At 63.6% G+C, this 17,043-nt stretch overlaps 8 protein-coding genes across 8 annotated transcripts; 3 read left to right on the top strand and 5 right to left on the bottom strand.

The window, feature by feature from the left end:
* Positions 1-135: 135 nt before the first annotated feature.
* On the top strand, positions 136-2,108 carry AMSG_01316 (NEK protein kinase). The gene has a single exon (XM_013906469.1). The coding sequence runs from the start codon at positions 254-256 to the stop codon at positions 2,099-2,101; it is 1,848 nt and encodes a 615-aa protein (XP_013761923.1). The 5' UTR covers positions 136-253; the 3' UTR covers positions 2,102-2,108.
* A 126-nt stretch (positions 2,109-2,234) lies between these two features.
* On the top strand, positions 2,235-4,375 carry AMSG_01315 (ATP-dependent RNA helicase DDX51; the record flags this gene model as incomplete). The annotated part of the gene is made up of 3 exons (XM_013906468.1): positions 2,235-2,633; positions 2,671-4,303; positions 4,353-4,375. 3 exons carry the CDS (start codon positions 2,235-2,237, stop codon positions 4,373-4,375), a joined length of 2,055 nt encoding a protein of 684 aa, XP_013761922.1.
* AMSG_01314 (cryptic tubulin) lies at positions 4,067-5,735 on the bottom strand (the record flags this gene model as incomplete). Its single annotated transcript, XM_013906467.1, has 1 exon — positions 4,067-5,735. The coding sequence occupies one exon, from the start codon at positions 5,733-5,735 to the stop codon at positions 4,437-4,439; it is 1,299 nt and encodes a 432-aa protein (XP_013761921.1). The 3' UTR covers positions 4,067-4,436.
* A 147-nt stretch (positions 5,736-5,882) lies between these two features.
* Positions 5,883-6,452, bottom strand: AMSG_01313 (transmembrane protein 107; the record flags this gene model as incomplete). The annotated part of the gene is made up of 1 exon (XM_013906466.1): positions 5,883-6,452. The coding sequence occupies one exon, from the start codon at positions 6,450-6,452 to the stop codon at positions 5,883-5,885; it is 570 nt and encodes a 189-aa protein (XP_013761920.1).
* Positions 6,453-6,868: 416 nt separating this feature from the next.
* AMSG_01312 (BUB protein kinase) lies at positions 6,869-10,651 on the bottom strand (the record flags this gene model as incomplete). The annotated part of the gene is made up of 1 exon (XM_013906465.1): positions 6,869-10,651. The coding sequence occupies one exon, from the start codon at positions 10,649-10,651 to the stop codon at positions 6,905-6,907; it is 3,747 nt and encodes a 1,248-aa protein (XP_013761919.1). The 3' UTR covers positions 6,869-6,904.
* Positions 10,652-10,816: 165 nt separating this feature from the next.
* On the top strand, positions 10,817-13,194 carry AMSG_01311 (kinetochore protein NDC80). The gene is made up of 2 exons (XM_013906464.1): positions 10,817-10,864; positions 11,121-13,194. Exon 2 carries the CDS (start codon positions 11,145-11,147, stop codon positions 13,146-13,148), a length of 2,004 nt encoding a protein of 667 aa, XP_013761918.1. The 5' UTR covers positions 10,817-10,864; positions 11,121-11,144; the 3' UTR covers positions 13,149-13,194.
* Positions 13,195-13,199: 5 nt separating this feature from the next.
* Positions 13,200-15,383, bottom strand: AMSG_01310 (uncharacterized protein; the record flags this gene model as incomplete). The annotated part of the gene is made up of 2 exons (XM_013906463.1): positions 13,200-13,872; positions 13,996-15,383. 2 exons carry the CDS (start codon positions 15,381-15,383, stop codon positions 13,200-13,202), a joined length of 2,061 nt encoding a protein of 686 aa, XP_013761917.1.
* A 275-nt stretch (positions 15,384-15,658) lies between these two features.
* AMSG_01309 (oxidoreductase domain-containing protein) lies at positions 15,659-16,938 on the bottom strand (the record flags this gene model as incomplete). The annotated part of the gene is made up of 2 exons (XM_013906462.1): positions 15,659-16,508; positions 16,710-16,938. 2 exons carry the CDS (start codon positions 16,936-16,938, stop codon positions 15,685-15,687), a joined length of 1,053 nt encoding a protein of 350 aa, XP_013761916.1. The 3' UTR covers positions 15,659-15,684.
* Positions 16,939-17,043: the final 105 nt, after the last annotated feature.

Raw genomic sequence — 17,043 nt, 5'->3', positions numbered from 1 at the left:
CCGCTGATTCGCCGCAAGTGACACACCTCCATGAACCGGGACGCGTCCGCCGGCACCAACGGTGACGACCAACCTCCAACACTTCTCCTCCCATCACGACGTCACCCTTCCCTCCCCCCCCCTCCTCCCCTTCTCTCTCCCTCCCCCCCTCCACCTCCACCTCCCCACCCCACCCAATCTTTCCTTCTCTACTTTCCCTACCTCCGCCCCCACCTCGCTCAGACCGTCGGTGTGACGTAACAAGTGCGCGCGCATGTCAGCGTGGCCAAGACGGACCGAAGCACCGCCGTCGCCGCCCTCTCCAGCGCGTGGACGAGCACCGTCCCCCGGTCGAGGGAAAGCAGGTAAGGGCAAGAGCAACTCGCCTGCTCGCGCACCTTACGACGTGCCTGTCCCCTTTGTGTGGACGCCGCAAGTCGCCGACGACGGGCGGGTGTTCTTTGTTAACGACTCGGCCGGTGTGGACAACGCGAGCACGACATGGGCAGATCCGCGGGCACCGCTGCCAGAAGGATGGGTCGAGCGCAAGTGGCCTGACGGCACGTCGTACTTTCTGAATCTTAACGCGCCACTGGACGACACAGCCTCCGAGTTCTTGCCCACCGATGATCCTCGCCCGCCGCACATCGCCGCCTGGGCTGCCGCCAACAACCATCCTCTTCCCGACGGCATCAAGCCACTACTCTCACCGGAGCGGAGGGTGTACTTTGCCGATGCGGCCCGCAGAACGACGTCGTGGACTGACCCACGCCTCCCGCTGCCGCACGGCGTGACCGAGAAGAAGAACGACGACGGCCTTTCGTACTTTCTCTACGAGGGAACCGGCAAGGTGCTGCCCGGTGATCCGCGCGAGTCTATCACCAGCGCAGGCTACGCTGCAAGTCAACGTGCTCGTGGTGCCAAGGCCAGGGACAAGGGTAAGACCAAGGCCAAGGCCAAGGGCAATGGCAAGGCCGGGCGAGGAAGCGACAGTGAGGCCGGACCCGGGGAGGCCCAGGCCAAGACCCGGCGCCGGGGCAGCGGCAAGGCCAAGTCCAAGACCAATCGTGGTCAGCCTGGTGCCAGCGCGCCGTCGGAGAGCCGAGTCAAGGCACCGTCGGCAAAGCCACTGGTCAAGGGCGCGTTTCAGTCGCATTTTGAAGTCGTCGAGCCGATCACCCGCGGCGGCTTCGGCTCGATTCTCAAGATCCGCGCCAAGAACATCCGTGGGTCGGACAAGTCGAGCACCGCCGAGCTTCTTCGAGCTCTGAGCGGACGTGATCTGGTGGTCAAGGTCATGGCGCTGAAAAATGCGTCGATCCTGCAGCGCAAGGCGGCCAAGCTGGAGGCCTCCATCCACTCGCGGCTTGAGCATCCCAACATTGTCAAGTGCTACCGGGCGTACCTGGCGAGCTCGCACATTGCACTCGTCCTCGAGTATTGCGACTTTGACTGCCTCCACGCGCTCATTGCGTCACGGTCGGCGAGCGGGCCTGATGGCCGGCCCCAGTACCTGCCGCAAGACCATGCGCTCCTCTGGTTTGCACAGCTCGCGTCCGCGGTCGAGTACCTGCACGATGTCATGGGCGTTCTACACCTGGACCTCAAGCCCGGCAACGTTTTCCTCGCCCTCGACATGTCGAATCCATCGACACTGGCGGTCCGACTCGGCGACTTTGGCTTTGCCACCCGCTACCATGACGGGGTCTGGCTCAAGCCGATGGACCAGTTCTGGGGCACACCCGAGTACACTGCACCCGAGCTTCTTGCGTCGGCCAAGGTCCAGCCGTCGCCGGCTGCAGACGTGTGGGCCATGGGCGTTGTCCTCTATACCATGCTTGCGCTCTCCACCCCGTTTGGCGAACGGTCCAAGGCCTCGGCCCAGCTTGGCTCGATCGTGCCCAAACTACAGGCTCGGATGGGGACCGGGACGCTCGCACCTCTGCCGGTCGAGTACACTGATGATGTCTCCGAGCTTGTTCATATGTGCCTCCGCAAGCGGCCATCCAACCGGCCATCTGCAGCCCGTATCCTCACCCTTCCTGTCCTCGAGTCGTCGCTCAAGTACGTCTCGGTCCCCCACCCGCCCGACACTCCAGATGGCCAGGCCAGTAAACGGTAGCCGTCGAGCGCCGGTCACCCCAACTCGCTGGCCAAGCGCCCATCCTTTGACATCAACCATCAAACAGTAAGGGGGGAGGATGGGTGGGCATGGGAGGGGAGATGGGAAGCCGGGCACCTCTTTACTCGACGACATGGGCAAAGACAAGAGCAAGGCCAAGAGCAAGGACAAGAGCAAGTCCAAGTCCAAGTCCAAGTCCAAGTCCAAGTCCAAGGCCAAGGACAAGGGCAGGGACAAGGCTAGCCTGTCGGCCCACTCGGAGGATGCCGGGGATGGCACGGATGTGGCAGCCATGGAGATGTCGGCTGGCGGGAGCAGCGGCGATGGGGCGCAGAAGTCAGTGTCGGGCAAGGGCAAGGGCAAGGGCAAGGGCAAGGGCAAGGGCAAGGACAAGTCCAAGGACAAGGCAAAGTCCAAGGACAAGGGCAAGGGCAAGGACAAGGCCAAGTCCAAGGACAAGGCCAAGTCCAAGGACAAGGCCAAGTCCAAGGACAAGGCCAAGTCCAAGGACAAGGCCAAGTCCAAGGACAAGGTCCCCCGAGGGTGACCATGCCCGCAAGCGGCGGAAGGGACCGGTGGCCGGGGCCGAGGACGAGCTGCGCGAACGGATGCACGACCCGCTGGCGCTGCGGCCGGACGAGTCCAAGAAGTCCAAGAAGGTGGTCAAGCCGATGACAGTGCTTCCGTCGTGGGTGACGCACGCAGAGATCCTGCGCAACGACTTTTCGGCGCTCGCCTCGCTGGACGATGTTCCGCTCTCAGACGAGATCAAGCGCGGGCTGGTCGACTCGGGCGTCTCCAGCCTGTTCCCGGTCCAGTCCAAGGTCGTCCCGCACATTCTCCGGTCTGCGGCTGCGGTGTTCCCGCCGTCGGCCGATGAGGAGCGGCCCGACTCGCGGCGCGACATCGCCGTGTGCGCACCGACTGGATCCGGCAAGACGCTGGCATATGTCATTCCGCTGGTCGAGGCGCTGCGGACACGTGTGGTTCCCAAGCTTCGGGCGGTCATCATGGTTCCAACCCGTGATCTTGTCCTGCAGGCCGAGTCTGTTGTTCGCGCCGTGGCCAAGCACACCGACCTTCTGGTCTGCACACTTCACGGCTACTCCAGCTTTGCAAAGGAGCGCGCAGCTCTGGCCGACGCCGAGACCGGCGAGGCCACGGTCGACATCCTCATCGCCACGCCCGGCCGGCTCGTTGACCACGTCAAGCAGCGTGACGACATCATCTCGTTTGAGCACCTCAAGTACCTGGTCATTGATGAGACCGACAAGCTGCTGGCAATCTCCTACCAGCAGTGGCTTCCGCACCTGTTCCAGACCATCGAGGGCCGCGCCCTGGGCTCGGCTGGCTCGGGTGCACGATCGCCGGTCCAGAAGCTGCTCTTCTCTGCCACGCTCGGCTTTGACCCACAACAGCTCGGAATGGCCAAGCTGGTGCGGCCGATCTACTTTTCGGTCTCGCGCGAGGCCAAGTTCACTCTGCCGAGCTCGCTCTCCGACTTTTACATTGTTGTGCCTGAGGAGGAGAAGCCGCTCGCGCTTCTTCACGCGATCCGCCGCGAGAAGGAGGCCGAGAACAGTGCGCGGTCGATCCTGGTCTTCACCTCGTCGCGTGAACATGCCCACAACCTCACCCGCCTGCTCCAGCTTATCGACGGCGAGATGCGGGTGGCCGAGTTTTCGGCGGCGCTCTCGCGCAGTGAGCGTCTTCAGGCCATTCAGACGTTCAAGGACCGGAAGGTGGACGTCCTCGTCTGTTCCGATGCCCTCACCCGAGGCATCGACATCGAAACCATTGATCTGGTCATTAACTATGATGCGCCGGCGCACCTCAAAACCTATGTCCATCGTGCTGGACGGACAGCGCGTGCTGGACACACTGGACGTGTCGTCACCATCCTCCTCAAGAAGCAGGCGCGGTTCTTCAAGCACATGATGTTGACGGCGGCCCCGCCTCGCAAGCCAACCGAGGACGACTTTATGAGCTTCCGTAAGACCATCAAGAGCAACCGCTCCCAGTACAAGGTGGCGCTTGACAAGCTGAGCAACGTGCTTGCCCGCGAAGAGAGCGGCGAGATCACCACCACCACCCCCGTCGACGTGCTTGAGTTTGACACGCCCAACGTGTCCAAGGAGGTTGTCAACCTCTTTTCTGCTTCTTCGGCCAAGAAGAAGAGCGAGCGCGAGAGCGCGAGCGGGAGTGGGAGCAGCAGCGGCTCCTCATCGGGATCTTCCTCCGACGACGACAGTGACGACGGCGACGCGCCACTGACGCTTGAGCAGCAGATGCTGGCACAGCTGGCGCATCTGGCCTCCGCCGCCTCCGCCGCCTCCTAGCTAGGCTCGCCGGCGTAGACGTAGGCGTCGCGCATGCCTTGCACCACCTCGAACGCGCTCTCCAGGACCTGATCGGGGCAGTCAAACTTGCGATACCAGTGCAAGTACGCGCCAGCCTCGTACATCAGCGCGGCGGCGTCGATGGTCCGCTGAAGCTCGCTCCCAAGATTGGTATGGTTCCACAGAACCGCCAAGTTCGGCCGCGCTGGGCGCACTATACTCTCGACCGATGCGAGTGCGTCAAAGCAATACGGGTTCCACGCCACTGGCTGGTACCATCCGCCGAGGGCAGCCAGCGCCCGCTTGCTGCCTTTGACCCACGACTTGCCCGGCACGCCGCGCGCATAAACGCTGGCGGCCAAGGTGAGACCAGGACAGCCGTTGACGTCGTACTTTGGCAGCGCCCGCGCCGCACGCCTGGCTAGCTTTGTCCACGAGTCAGTATCAAAGATAGCAGCCTTGCGAGCCGGCTCCACGCCGACGCACAGGTGGGCGAGCTTGTATGCCGGATGCGCAAAGGTGGTGCCCAGCAAGTCCAGCGGACGGAAGGCAATCATGTCAGCGCCGGGAATGTGGGCATCGCTCGACGAGCCACCGGCCCTACTCAGCACGCGCGGTGCAAGGATGGAGGCGAGGCCGGTGCCAAAGTGGCGATTGATGTCTGTCATGGCAACCTTGGGCGCCCGCCGTACCGCCGACGACGACGACGCAGCGTCTGCCGGTGGCGCAAGTGCGCGCGCGGCCGCGTCATTGGCGCAGTAGATGATGCCGTCGGCGAAAGCTTGAGCGTGTGCGAGACACAAAATCGAGTTGTAGTGCTGCAGCGGCGTGTCGCCCGTGGCAAACGGGGCGATGGCGACCGAGAACAGCGGGGTCGACGGGTAGTCCTGGCGAATCGAGCCAAGCAAAGCCGAACCGAGTCCCGAGCCGGTGCCACCGCCGATGGCATGCAGAACAAAGATGGCGCCGACAAAGGCAGCAGCTTCGATCTCGACACGGATGGCTTCGAGGGCGCGATCGAGCAGGTTGTCGCCCGGCAGGCCCGCATAGCCGAACGCCCAGTTGTTGCCGCGACCCGACTGGCCAACCACCACCGATCGCGGCTTGGGGCGGGCATCGCTCGAAAGCGCAGCAACCACCTTGGGCTCTGAGTCGACTGCCACCGCCCGGACCGCACCGTCCTCGGCGTACGTCCACAGCGCGGCGTGTGGGCCCAGGACTGGCCTCAGCACCTTCCACACCTCGCCGGCCACCGCGTTGCCAGCCTGGCCGACTGAGACCAGGAGCACACCCATGTGAGTAAGAGCCGAATGCTGGTGTGTGTATGTGTATGTGTATATATATATATGTGTGTGTGTGTGTGTATGTGTGGGGGTGGCAAAGAGGTGTGTTTGGCGGGAGCTGCAGGCGTTCGCCGCTCCGGCTCTTTGTCTCGGGGATGGTCACGCTGTGGCCAGGTCTGGGCCGCGGGGTTCGCGCACTGAATTCATCGCGGGCACTCGGGCATTAAAGGCGCGATAGAAGAGGGCGGACTTGGTACGCCCGCTGGCTAGTCTCTGCAGCCGGGCGCTCCCGCCCATGCTTGCTCTGATGATCTGCTGCATGCCGCTAACAGCGCGCGGCGCCGGGACGACCGGAGCCGAAGCTGGAGCGTGTGCAGCGATGGAGAAGGGAAGGATACAGGATAAGACAAGGTAGCGCACGAGAGGATTACCACTTGCGGACTCGAAAGACGACGACCTTGACAATGCCCCAGAGCTCGAAAGCGGCGGGAATGGCCGAGGTAAAGAACCAGATGGACCAAAAGTGCATGTGATGCCAGCGCTCGATGACAAAGTAGGAGAGAGCGATGGTGGCGGAAAAGTGGGCTGCGATCTGGAGGACAGCCAAGCCGTTGTTAAAGGTGGAGAAGCCGCCAAGGATGCCAACGAGCTCGATGGCGAAGCAGAGGATGGCGAGGGCAAGGACAGAGTCAAACTTGGCCGCCGCCTCATCGAACTGTTGGTTGGCATAGCGGATAGGGAGAGCAGCTCTTACGTTCTCATCCTTGGAAAACAGAATCATCAGCACCATCATGAGGTGCATGATCATGGTCAAGAACCTTGTCGGCTCAATCCTGTCACCGGAGGGCCAAGAGAGGATGGTGTAGTGAGTGCGCGCCAAAGGGGGGGGGAGGGAGGGAGAGAGGGAGGTGTGCTGGTGGTGGGGAGGGAAGCGTACCGAGAAGTCATGTCGGCCATGGTTGAAGAGAGGAGGAGCTAGGGAAGAGCCTGTTGTGTGTGGTGTGCGGTGATGTAGTGTGGTGTGTGTGGGTGTGAGAGGGTGGCGGTGTGTCGGGGAAGGAGCTGCGGGCTGGTCGGCAGGCAGGCGGACTGTAGTGGCGATTCGAATTGGGCGGGGCGACAGGCGACGGGCTTGTGGGACACGTTTTGCAACAGTTTACAGATTGGAGGCCAGCCTCGACTCAGCGGCGGAAGAGGAGCGCATCCTGGGCAGCAAGGTTCTCAGCCATGCACGAGGCAACGTCGGGGTTGGCGCTGACGGCGTCGATGAGACCACAGCGGAGTGAGTCGGCGACTGTGGCGACGGCGTCGGGCTCTGGAGCAACGTTGACAAGGGTTTCGAGGAGTGTTGTCCACATGGCGTTGACCGGCATGGCGCAGGCCAGCTGCTTCTTGCTCGATGTCGAGCAGGTGTCGAGCTCAAAGGTGGCGGCGGGCACGAGCAGGGCGTAGATGCTCGCGGCAATGCCAACAACATCGGCGTGGAGCGGCGAGCGGGTGGCACCGAGCTCGCCGAGCTCTGGATGGTCAAGATCGACGCCGTCGCCAAAGTCGATGAGTTTGACTCCGGTTGTCGACCACGCAGCATCGGTCGAGCACGGCTCCCAGGGGGCCACCGGCTGGACTGCGGGCATGCGGAGGAGGAACTTGTCGGTGGCGATGTGGGTGTGGGAGACGCGGGCCTCGGCGAGCATGCCGAGCACGTCAAGCATCTGAACCGCGTACATGACAGCCAGCGGCTCGGACATAGATGCGCCAGCCTCGACGTAGACGTCGAGAAGATCACGGAGCGAGAGTGACGACGCTCGGCTCTGAACAAGGATCGAGGCGCCTGATGCGTAGAGGTGGCCGGTGACTAGATCAGCAACAAGCGGCGAGCCGCGCGCCACGCGAGCCGAGCGCGATGCCAGCTTGGCGAGGATGTACATCTCCCAAGCCAGCGAGTCGACCGCCGAGTATTTGAGGGCCAGAGGGCTGGCGTCCTCGTCCCACGAGGCTCGGTCTTCGACAGCAAAGATCCACGAGCCCGAGACGCCGCGCCCGAGGACGCGCTCCAGATGCAGGTCGGGCGAGTCGCCAAGAACAAGCAGGCCGTCACCGACGGCCGAGGAGATCAGGTCGCCCTCATTGTCGACAACATCGTCAAGCTGCGGCGCGTGGATGCCGTCGTCGGCAGCGTAGATATGGACCTGGGTCGGGTCCAGCGAGGCACGGGCGTGGGCCTCACGAGCACACGAGACCGGGTCCAGCCCCATCATCGAGTTGCCGAATCGCGTCTCGTTCACCGACTTGGCGATGGGAGTAATGGGCGGAAGGCCGCGAAAATGGCCCGGCGAGCCGCCATCATCGAGCACGGCGTGGGTCTCATTTGCGCCTGCCGCGTTCTCGTCGTAGATGACAAAGCTCGGCGGCGCCATGTCTGCGCGGCCGATCATAGCGTTACGCTGGGTGTTTGCCACCAGCGAGGCCATGTCAAAGGTGGCGGTAGGTGAAGCGTCGTTGAACATTGCCATGACGTCCGACATGGCCTCCTTGGTGTTGACGGTCGGCGACGGGGTGGTGCCAATGTTGGGCGCCACGGCGTTGTCGAACAGATTCTGTGCTGGCGTGGGCGCGGGCGTGGGCGTAGCCGGCGCCGCTGCGTTCTCGTCAAAGATGGCAAAACCAGCCTTGGCGAGAGCAGGGGCCGGGGCGGGAGCTGGCGACTGCGGTGCGTTCTCGTCAAAGATGGCGAAGCCGGCCTTACTAGGAGCAGGAGCGGGTGCTGGTGCGGGAGCCGGGGCCTGGGCGCTCTCGTCAAAGATGGCGAAGCTGGCCGGGGCTGGGGCCGGGGTGGGCTTTGGCGCCGGGGCCGCAGCCGGAATCGGAGCTTGAGCGCTCTCGTCAAAGATGGCAAAGCCGGATGCACCACCAAGGCTGGCGTTCTTGCGGGTGTTGGCTGCCAGGACGGCAGCCGAGAGGTCTGCGGTGGGCGAGGCAGCGTTGAACATGGCCATCACATCCTGCATCGCCTCCTTGGTGTTGACTGTGGGTGACGGCATGTGTCCTGCCGTCCGCATCGACTCAAAGGTACCCGACGGAGTGTCGGGCGCTGTCGAGTCGGGCGTCATGGCCGGCGCGGCGTCAAAAAACGTTGCGCGTTTGGTGTCGGACGACGGCGTTGATGGGAACTGCGGCTGCGGGAGTCGGTTGGCGCTGATGTCAAGGTGCTGACGCTTGGCCTCGGCTTCAGCCTGTGCCTGGGCCTTGGCCTCGGCCTCGGCCTCGGCCTGAGCCTTAGCCTGGGCCTCGGCCTGAGCCTGAGCCTGGGCCTTGGCCTTAGCCTGGGCCTTGGCCTTAGCCTGGGCCTCGGCCTTGGCCTTGGCCTGGGCCTGGGCCTGAGCTTGAGCACGAGCTTGAGCTTCAGCCTGCTGACGCTTACGCGCGGCAAACTTCATGCGCCATGCTAGCGCGCGGTGCTCCTCAAAGCATGACTCACGGCCATCCAGCTCGAGGAGCGCGGCTGCGTAACCGCCGCCTTCCGAGTTGCCAACGGGGGCATGCGGCGCAGGCTGTGGCGCAGGCGCCGAGGTCGTCGAGGCGCCAAGCGGTCTGAGTACAGGCTTGGTCTTTGGGGCGAGAGCAGCAGCAGTGGAAGAGCCACTAGGCTTGGCAAAATTCTTCAGCGGATTGGCGCGGAGGTTGGCCACTTCAGTGGCCTCGGCCTCGGACAGCGCCAGTGGACCGTCGAGCGCCTGGCGGACGCCTGGGCCGTCATCGGCGTCGTCGGTGGCAACCGGCTTGGGCTGCGGCAGATCCTCTTCCACAAAGATAGCAAAGCCAGAGGTTGCAACCGGCTTGGCGATGAGTGGAAGGCCAGGCAGGTCACCGGGCTTGTGGCCGGCCGAGGCCAGTGCTGAACCCGTCCATGCTGCCGGACGTGCAGTGTTCTCCTTGGTCTTGGCCTGCTGAGTTGGCAGGTTGGTGAACGACGGAGCAGCCGAGCTCGGCGCGGCGCCGCCAAGCTGCGAGTCGTCAAAGATGGTGAAAGACGCGCCCTGCACGTTGTCACGAGTCTTGGACTTGAGCTTTCCGGGTCCACGGAGAGCCAGCCGCGAGCCGTGGTTGGCCTTGCGCTTGGAGAGCCGGCCGAGGATTGACCGCTCGGTTGACGATGTCCGGGTCGGGCGCTTGGAGCGCGACGACGAGCGCGCGGCGTGAGCAAAGAACTCCTCTAGCGAGGACAGGCCCGCATCCTGCATCTTTTGCTCGAGGCGTGTGTGCAAGGCAGAAGCGCGAAGCTTGAGCGTCTGCTTTGGCTGGGCACCCATGCGGATGCCGTCCTCAAAGACCCGCACAGCACGGCGGTACGCGCCGGTGTCTTCGAGGACGCCGGCCCACGCCTCGTAGAACAGCGCGACCCGCTCGCCAATTCCGTTCGAGGCCATAAAGGCGAGAATATCTGATGGCTCGTCTACCATCGCGGCGTAGTCGACCCAGATCTGGACGTACCGCACATCGTTGGCGTACATGGTCTCGTGGACCAGCGCCCGAGACGCCCGCTCGAGAAGCGGAAGCACAGCGGCGTCGGCGCCGCCGACAACATAGTTCTGCTCGACCCAGTCAATGTACGGGAGCCAAATATCCCCGAGCACATCGTACCCGTCGTAGTTGGCCAGCTTGTCCTCGTACTCGGCTCGCTGGGCTGCAAGTTCTGCCGCAGCCTCGGACCCGGTCGTCTTGTACTTTGTCGAACCGTCGGCGCCAAAGGCGGCGGCCAGAGCGCCGGGCCTGCGGCCGCGCTTCCGCGGCTGGACGTTCTCTTTGGAGCCCTCAAACTGAGCCATCTCCACAGGTGCCCCAGCCTTGACCATCTCCTTCTCCGAGCCGACACGGTTTGCTTCTGCTGCCTGCGTCTGCTCTGCCTCTGCCGGCTGTGCCTGCAACATGCTCATGGCGCCGACTTGTGTCTCGCTACAAAAGTTTGAACGGGCGAGATTGAGAGCGATGCCGGCCACCATTCGTCGCTCGTACTCTACCCGCCGCCGCTCGTCACCGTCTCGCCGCTCGCAGACCTGATCGACCTTCCTCTTGGCCGGCACTCCTCTCTCTCTCGAAACTCCGCAAGGGGACGCACCTCCACCACTACACATATCAGTTGGGTACGTTACGTGCTGTACATGGCTAAGCTGTGTAAGAGGAGATGATCTGGACAAGGGAGCCAGGGTGTGCGGTCATGGCGTTGTGGCCGGGTGGGGCAAGCGGCGGCGCCAAAGTTGGAAAAAGCCCATTCAAATTTTGAACTGTCCGTTTGCGCGCGCAGGTCGCCAGTCGGGGCCGCCAGACTCCCGAGGGCAAGGGCATAGCTAGTGACTCACCAGTGGGACGGGGGCCTTTGCTCTGCTGTGGACGAAACAGATATATCAGCGGAAAACTCGCATCATGTCTCGTAACCGCCGGATGACGCTGGGCACGCTGTCGTCGAACAGCCTCAACGCGCGGACGTCGCTCGGCCGGTCGGCGTCGAAGCGCAACTCAATGGCGCCCAAGCAGGGCATGCAGAGCGGGCTGCGCAAGGGCCGGCGGAGCCTTGCCCCGTCGTATGCACAGCGCGAGGCGTATGGCGAGGAGGAGGACGACTACGGGCGCGGGATGCACACACCGGCACGGTCGCGGCAGTCGACCGGCTCGGCCATGGGCTCTGCGCTGCGGTCACGGCGGCGGTCGTCGGCGATGATGATGGCGCCGCCGTCGTCGGCCAAGAAGCGGCAGTCACTGTCACTGCTCCCCAACATGGCATCGCGGCGGTCGCTGATGCTCAAGAACGACCCGCGCCCTGTGCGGTCGAAGAAGTTCCAGAACCACACCATTCACACGCTTATCTCGTACCTCACCCACCAGCAGTACTCGGGTGCGGTGACGCCGACGATGCTGGCGCAGCCGACTGCACGCGACTTTCAGCACATGTTCCAGTTTCTGTACCACGGCTTTGACCCGTACTTTAAGTTTGGCCAGCGGTTCGACGCTGAGGTTGCCGAGCTCTTTATGTTCATGGCCTACCCGTTCCGCATCAACAAGTCTGCCCTGGCCTCGGTCGGCTCGTCGCACACATGGCCGACGGTCCTGGCAGGCCTCGGATGGATGGTCAAGCTGCTGACGTATGAGGAGGAGATCCTGATGCTTGAGGAGGAGGCGCGCGACTCGGGTAACGAGTCTGGCGACGAGATCTTCTTCAACCACATCTGCCGGTGCTACCAGGCCTTCCTTGCTGGCGCCGACGAGTTTGAGGTCTTTGAGTACGAGCTTGCCGAGTCGTTTGAGCTCCGCAACAAGTCGGTGACCGACCAGATTGCGTCGTCGCGCGATGCTGTCGCCGGCATGACTTCCCGCATCACCGAGCTGACATCGTCGGACTCGGAGCTCGCCTCGCTGCGCAAGGCCAAGGCCGAGTACACCGCCGATTTGAGCAAGTTTGGCAACATGCTCTCCAAGCTCACGGAGCACATCGGCATGCTCTCTGCAGCGGTTGAGGAGTCGGCGGCCAAGGAGGCGTCGACGACGAGCGAGCTGGCGCGGCTTCGCGAGCAGAAGTCCGCCATCGAGCTGGCCATTGCCGGGCAGCCGGTTTCGTCTGGCGACGTCGAGCGCATGAACAAGGAGAAGGCCGCCCTTGAAGCGTCGGTCGACAACCTGGGTGCGCTCCGCGAGGCCGCCGACAACGAGGCGTGGGACGCCGAGGTCAAGCTCTCCAAGGCCAGCGAGAAGCTGGCCGGCCTGGTCGCGACCATCAACTCGCGCATCGGTGCCGTTGCCTCGTCGTCGCTTGCCGCGAACGCGTCGTTCCCGGCCGAGCTGCGCTCGTCGCTCGACCTGGCGTTCAACGCCAACGGCTCGACAACAGACGATCTGGTTTCGGCCACGCCGACCGCCGTCGAGGCTCACATTACCGCCCTCCGCTCCGCCTTTGGCAGCCTCTCCGATGAGCTGCATGGCGCCTCGCTTCAGGCCAAGGAGCGCAAGGAGGTCCAGGAGGAGCAGCTTGCCGAGAAGAAGTCGGCGGTCTCGGCCCTCGAGTCCAAGATCAACAAGATAGAGCTGCAGTGCACGATGGAGAAGGAGGCTGCCGCGCGGAGCCTTGCGCAGCTCACCTCGGACACGGCCAAGCTGGAGGAGGCTACGCTGCGGCTCAAGGCCGACAAGTCGGCCGGTGTCACTTCGACCTCGCAGCAGGTGGAGGACCTCCGCGCTGCCTACGCTGAGACCGAGCGCCGCTGCGCCGAGGAGAAGGAGGCGCTCTCCACTTGCGTCATCGACACCTTCTCGCTCCTTGTTGAGCACAAGCAGGCCATCCAGACTACCTTTGACAACGTCCACACCATGTGGGAGGGCACCATCGATGACCTTGCCAAGACCATCGCCACCTCACAGTTTATGCAGGCCATGTAACTCGCTGTAGCTGACAACCCATATCAACAAACACCCGTAACCTGAACTCTGCTAGTCTCCGCCATCCACCAGCGCCATCCAGTCGCGGACATCAAAGCCGCGGACAAGGAGCACATTGCCGTCGTGCTGAGCTTCCCACGCATCGACGGCGCTTTCCAGGTCCGACCGCAGTCCGGCGGCCGTGCCGACATGGCCGGCAACAACCGCCCGCTCCCAGTGCCGGGCGAGGGCAAGAACAGACGCCACGGCAGGATAGAGCTCTTGCAGCCGGCCCACCTCATTGGTGATGCCGGCCGGACCAAGGGCGGCGCCCGACGAGACCATGGCGACTCGGCGTAGGTACGAAGCATACGTCTGGTCCCACAGCGCGTACAGCTCGCGGATGACGTCGTCGTTCACGCCGGAGATCGACAGCGGCGGCAGGTTGGCAAACAGCTGCTCGGCTTGCTTCTCCTCCTGCCATCGTGCCAATGCCTTGGAGCTCGCTGCGGATGCGGCTGGCGGCACGCGCGAGCGTGAGATGGGACCGAGCGCCGTCGTCGACCGAGCAGGCGAGGCGAGGCGCTCGCTCCGTCCGCCAAAGGTCGAGGTGAAGACAGGCGAGCGGGGCGGGCTGCTCTCGGGACCGGGGCGGTACTGAGCCCGGGCGCGGAGAATGAGCATGGAGGCCACAGCCTTTGGGTCAAACGACTCGTCGAGGATCGAGGTCGAGGCGTCGGTTGCGCTGGCGACCGATTGGACAGCCGACTCGACGACAGACGCAGCGATGCGTGGCGAGGGCGAATGAGGGGGCGGTGAGGGTGAGCGGCGGCGGGGCGATGGCGAGGGTGATCGAGGAGCCGGCGACGACAAGCCCTGGCGTGCTTGCAGCCGCTGGTTCGGGGAGGAGTTTGAGAGACTGCGGATTTCGCGGGCATCAAGCGCCTTGGTCCGCTCGCGGAGATGCTTCTCCTTCCACGCCCACTCTGTGCGGGCGTCTCGAATGCGCTGCTCAAGAGTAGCGCGCTGGTTGGCAATGGTTCGCTCAAGCTCACGGACCTTGGACTCACGCGATTCGAGCTCGCGAGTCTTTTTGCGGCGGTAGGCGTTGAAACTCGACTTGAGGCGCGCAAGCTCGGCGTGAGCAGTCTTGATGGTGGCACGCTCTTTGGCGACCGACTCGCGAGCCTCTCGGACTTGATGAGCCTTAAAGTGAGAGACAAGCTTGGATTTTTCCACCTGCAGCTGCTCCTCGACCTGGAGCTTGACTTTCAGCTCGGCCTGAGCCTCGAGGTGAGACTTGGCGTCGGAAACTTCCTTGGCAACAGCAGCGTCGAGGCGATCGCGGAACTCGGCCTCAAGCGCGGAACGGTGCCGTTCGGCCAAGACAGCTTGCTCACGCTCGGCAAACTCGGCACGGATTTCGCGCTCGAGCTCGACAGCCAGCTCGGCGCGGAGCTCTCGACGGATGGTCGGCGCGAGCTCCTCACGTAGCTCGGCGGCAATGGCCGTCTTCATCTTAGCAAGGAGGGCGGCACGCATCTTGCGCTCGACATCGGAGCGGAGCTCCTGGCGAACCTCGTTGCGGACGGCATCGAGCTGGGCCGTGTATGCAGCCTGGGCTTGGGCGTGGGCTTCGGACGCAACCGCTGCGCACTTGGCGTTGGCCTGCTCCTGCAAAGCCATCACTTGGGCCTGAACCTGCTTGTGCATGTCACTCTCGAGATGGGCGCGAGCGTCGGCGAGCTCGGCTGCTGCATCGGCGCGAACGCGATCGAGCTCGCGGGCGACCTGGCTCTCAAAGGCCTCTTCGGCCTCGGCAAGCTGGCGGGCGTACTCCAGCTCGGCGTTGTGGGCGCGCGTCTCAGCAAGCGCCAGCTTCCCAGCGTACTCATTTTCCAGCGCAGCGCGGAGCGAGGCCTCGAGCGCGGTGCGCATGGTATCGAGCTCGGCGCGGACGTGGTCATGCAGGCCCTTGGAGTGGCGCGGGCGAGGCGCGGGTGGTGCGCCACGCGTCCCATCACTGTCATCATCATCGCCATCCGCATCGGACCAGCCGGCAGCAGAGCCATTGCGAGTCTCTTCACCTTCGACAGCAGGCGGAGCAAGAACCTCCATCGAGTCATCCCACAGCGACGCAGCAGGCCCCGCCGATGGCGGAGTGAGGCCTGTCCCCAGGTCGTCAAACGGAGACGGGCCGACGTAAGGCGACGCTGGAAGCACTGCCGCCACGGCCTCACTGACCGTCTGGGCCATGAGAACGTTGTTTGTAGAGAGTGAGATAGTGGGGTGGTGAGTGGTGGTGGTGGTGCGTGTGTGTGTGTAGGGGGGAGGGAGGGCGTGGCTGGCAACCGGCGGTTGAGCGGTCGATGCGCGCCAATGGCGTGCGATGGCCAAATGGGACACAGGGTGGTTGGCTAACCTTTTTTTCAGAGGGAGAGCATGAGAGCGAGGCACTGGGAAGAAAGGATGATGGTGGAAGAGGCAGTATTATGGTCAAGTAGAGAGGGTGGGGGGGGGGTCGGGGGGGGGGGCAAAGATGTTTTCGATGAACAAGCTAGAGGTCAATGCGGACGCCATCCTGCTTCATCGACTTGTCGGCCGAGTTGAGGATGTGGACGACCTTAAGGCCAAAGGAGCCATCAGAGCGCATGTCGTAGTGGACGTCGCGAATGGCGGTGCAGAACTCGGTCATCTGGCTGCCGAGAGGCTCGGACTTTTCAAACTCGGGCATGTAGACATCACCAGGGGCAAGGGCGAGGAAATCCTCGACCGATGACATGTCGGTGGCGTTCTTGCCGTCTTCCTGGAGCTCGTGCGCGCCCTTAAAGTAGACAGAGATCGGGTGGAGGGTGGCGGTGTCGCGGAAGACGATGCGCGACTTGGAGCCGACGACAACAACCTCGCGCTCCTTGTTCGGGTCCATCCACGAGGCATGGACGTGAGCAACAAGCGCGGAGCCCTTGAAGCCGATGGTGAGGAAGACCACGTCGGCGAGGTCTGAGCCCGGCAGGATAGACGAGCCGGTGCAGGAGACCCACTCGGGCTCGAGGCCCTGGCGGCCGAGGATGTCGAGGAACATGGAGACGTCGTGGGTAGCAAGGTCCCACAGCGCCGAGACATCGTGGCGGATCGGGCCGAGGTTCGTCCGCTTGGCGTAGACGTACTGCAGCGCGCCGCAGTCGTCGCGAGCAATGAGCTCCTTCATCTTGGTCACCGACGAGTTGAAGAGGAAGGTGTGCCCCACAAGGAGGCGGACATTGTTGGCCTCGGCGGCGGCGATCATGTCGTTGCACTCCTCCTCGGAGACCGCGAGCGGCTTCTCCATGAGGACGTGCTTGCCAGCGTTGAGAACCTGCATGCCGACGGCATGGTGGAAGCCTGTGTCACCCAACAAGCCAGTCAATGGTTAGCCAGTATGGGTGAGTCGCTGTCGAAAAAACGAGTGTCTCGCCGCTCCATCTCCCGCAAACACTGCCCTGGACGGCTCCCCGCATCGCTACACACGAGTAAGGCGCCCAAAGCCCAAGCTTCGCGTTGGTGCTGATCTCAACGGGACACTCGTGTAAATAGACAACGTACGGGCCGGGACGACAATGACGACAGCCTCGAGCTCGGGGACGGCGAGGAGCTCATCGACCGACGAGAACGCGGGGACGTCCGGGAAGCGCTCAACAGCCTTGGCCAGGGTCGGCGGATGCATGTCGCACATGCCGACCAGGTTGGTCTTGGCATGCTGTCCGGTGAGGCGAACATAGTTCTTGCCCCAGTAGCCGACACCAACGACACCGATGGAAACAGGGTTGGCCATTGTTGAGATTGTAAGAGGTGGGGAGAGAGTGGTGGAGGTGAGCGAGTGGTCCAGACGCGAGCGCTGGAAAAATGAGCCTTTGGTCCTCTCACTTCCGCCGCACCA

Source organism: Thecamonas trahens (genome assembly GCF_000142905.1).
Source record: "Thecamonas trahens ATCC 50062 unplaced genomic scaffold supercont1.5, whole genome shotgun sequence".
NCBI lineage: Eukaryota > Apusomonadida > Apusomonadidae > Thecamonas > Thecamonas trahens.
The sequence above is the reverse complement of the archived record's forward strand: the minus strand, read 5'-3'. Positions and strand labels throughout refer to the sequence as shown.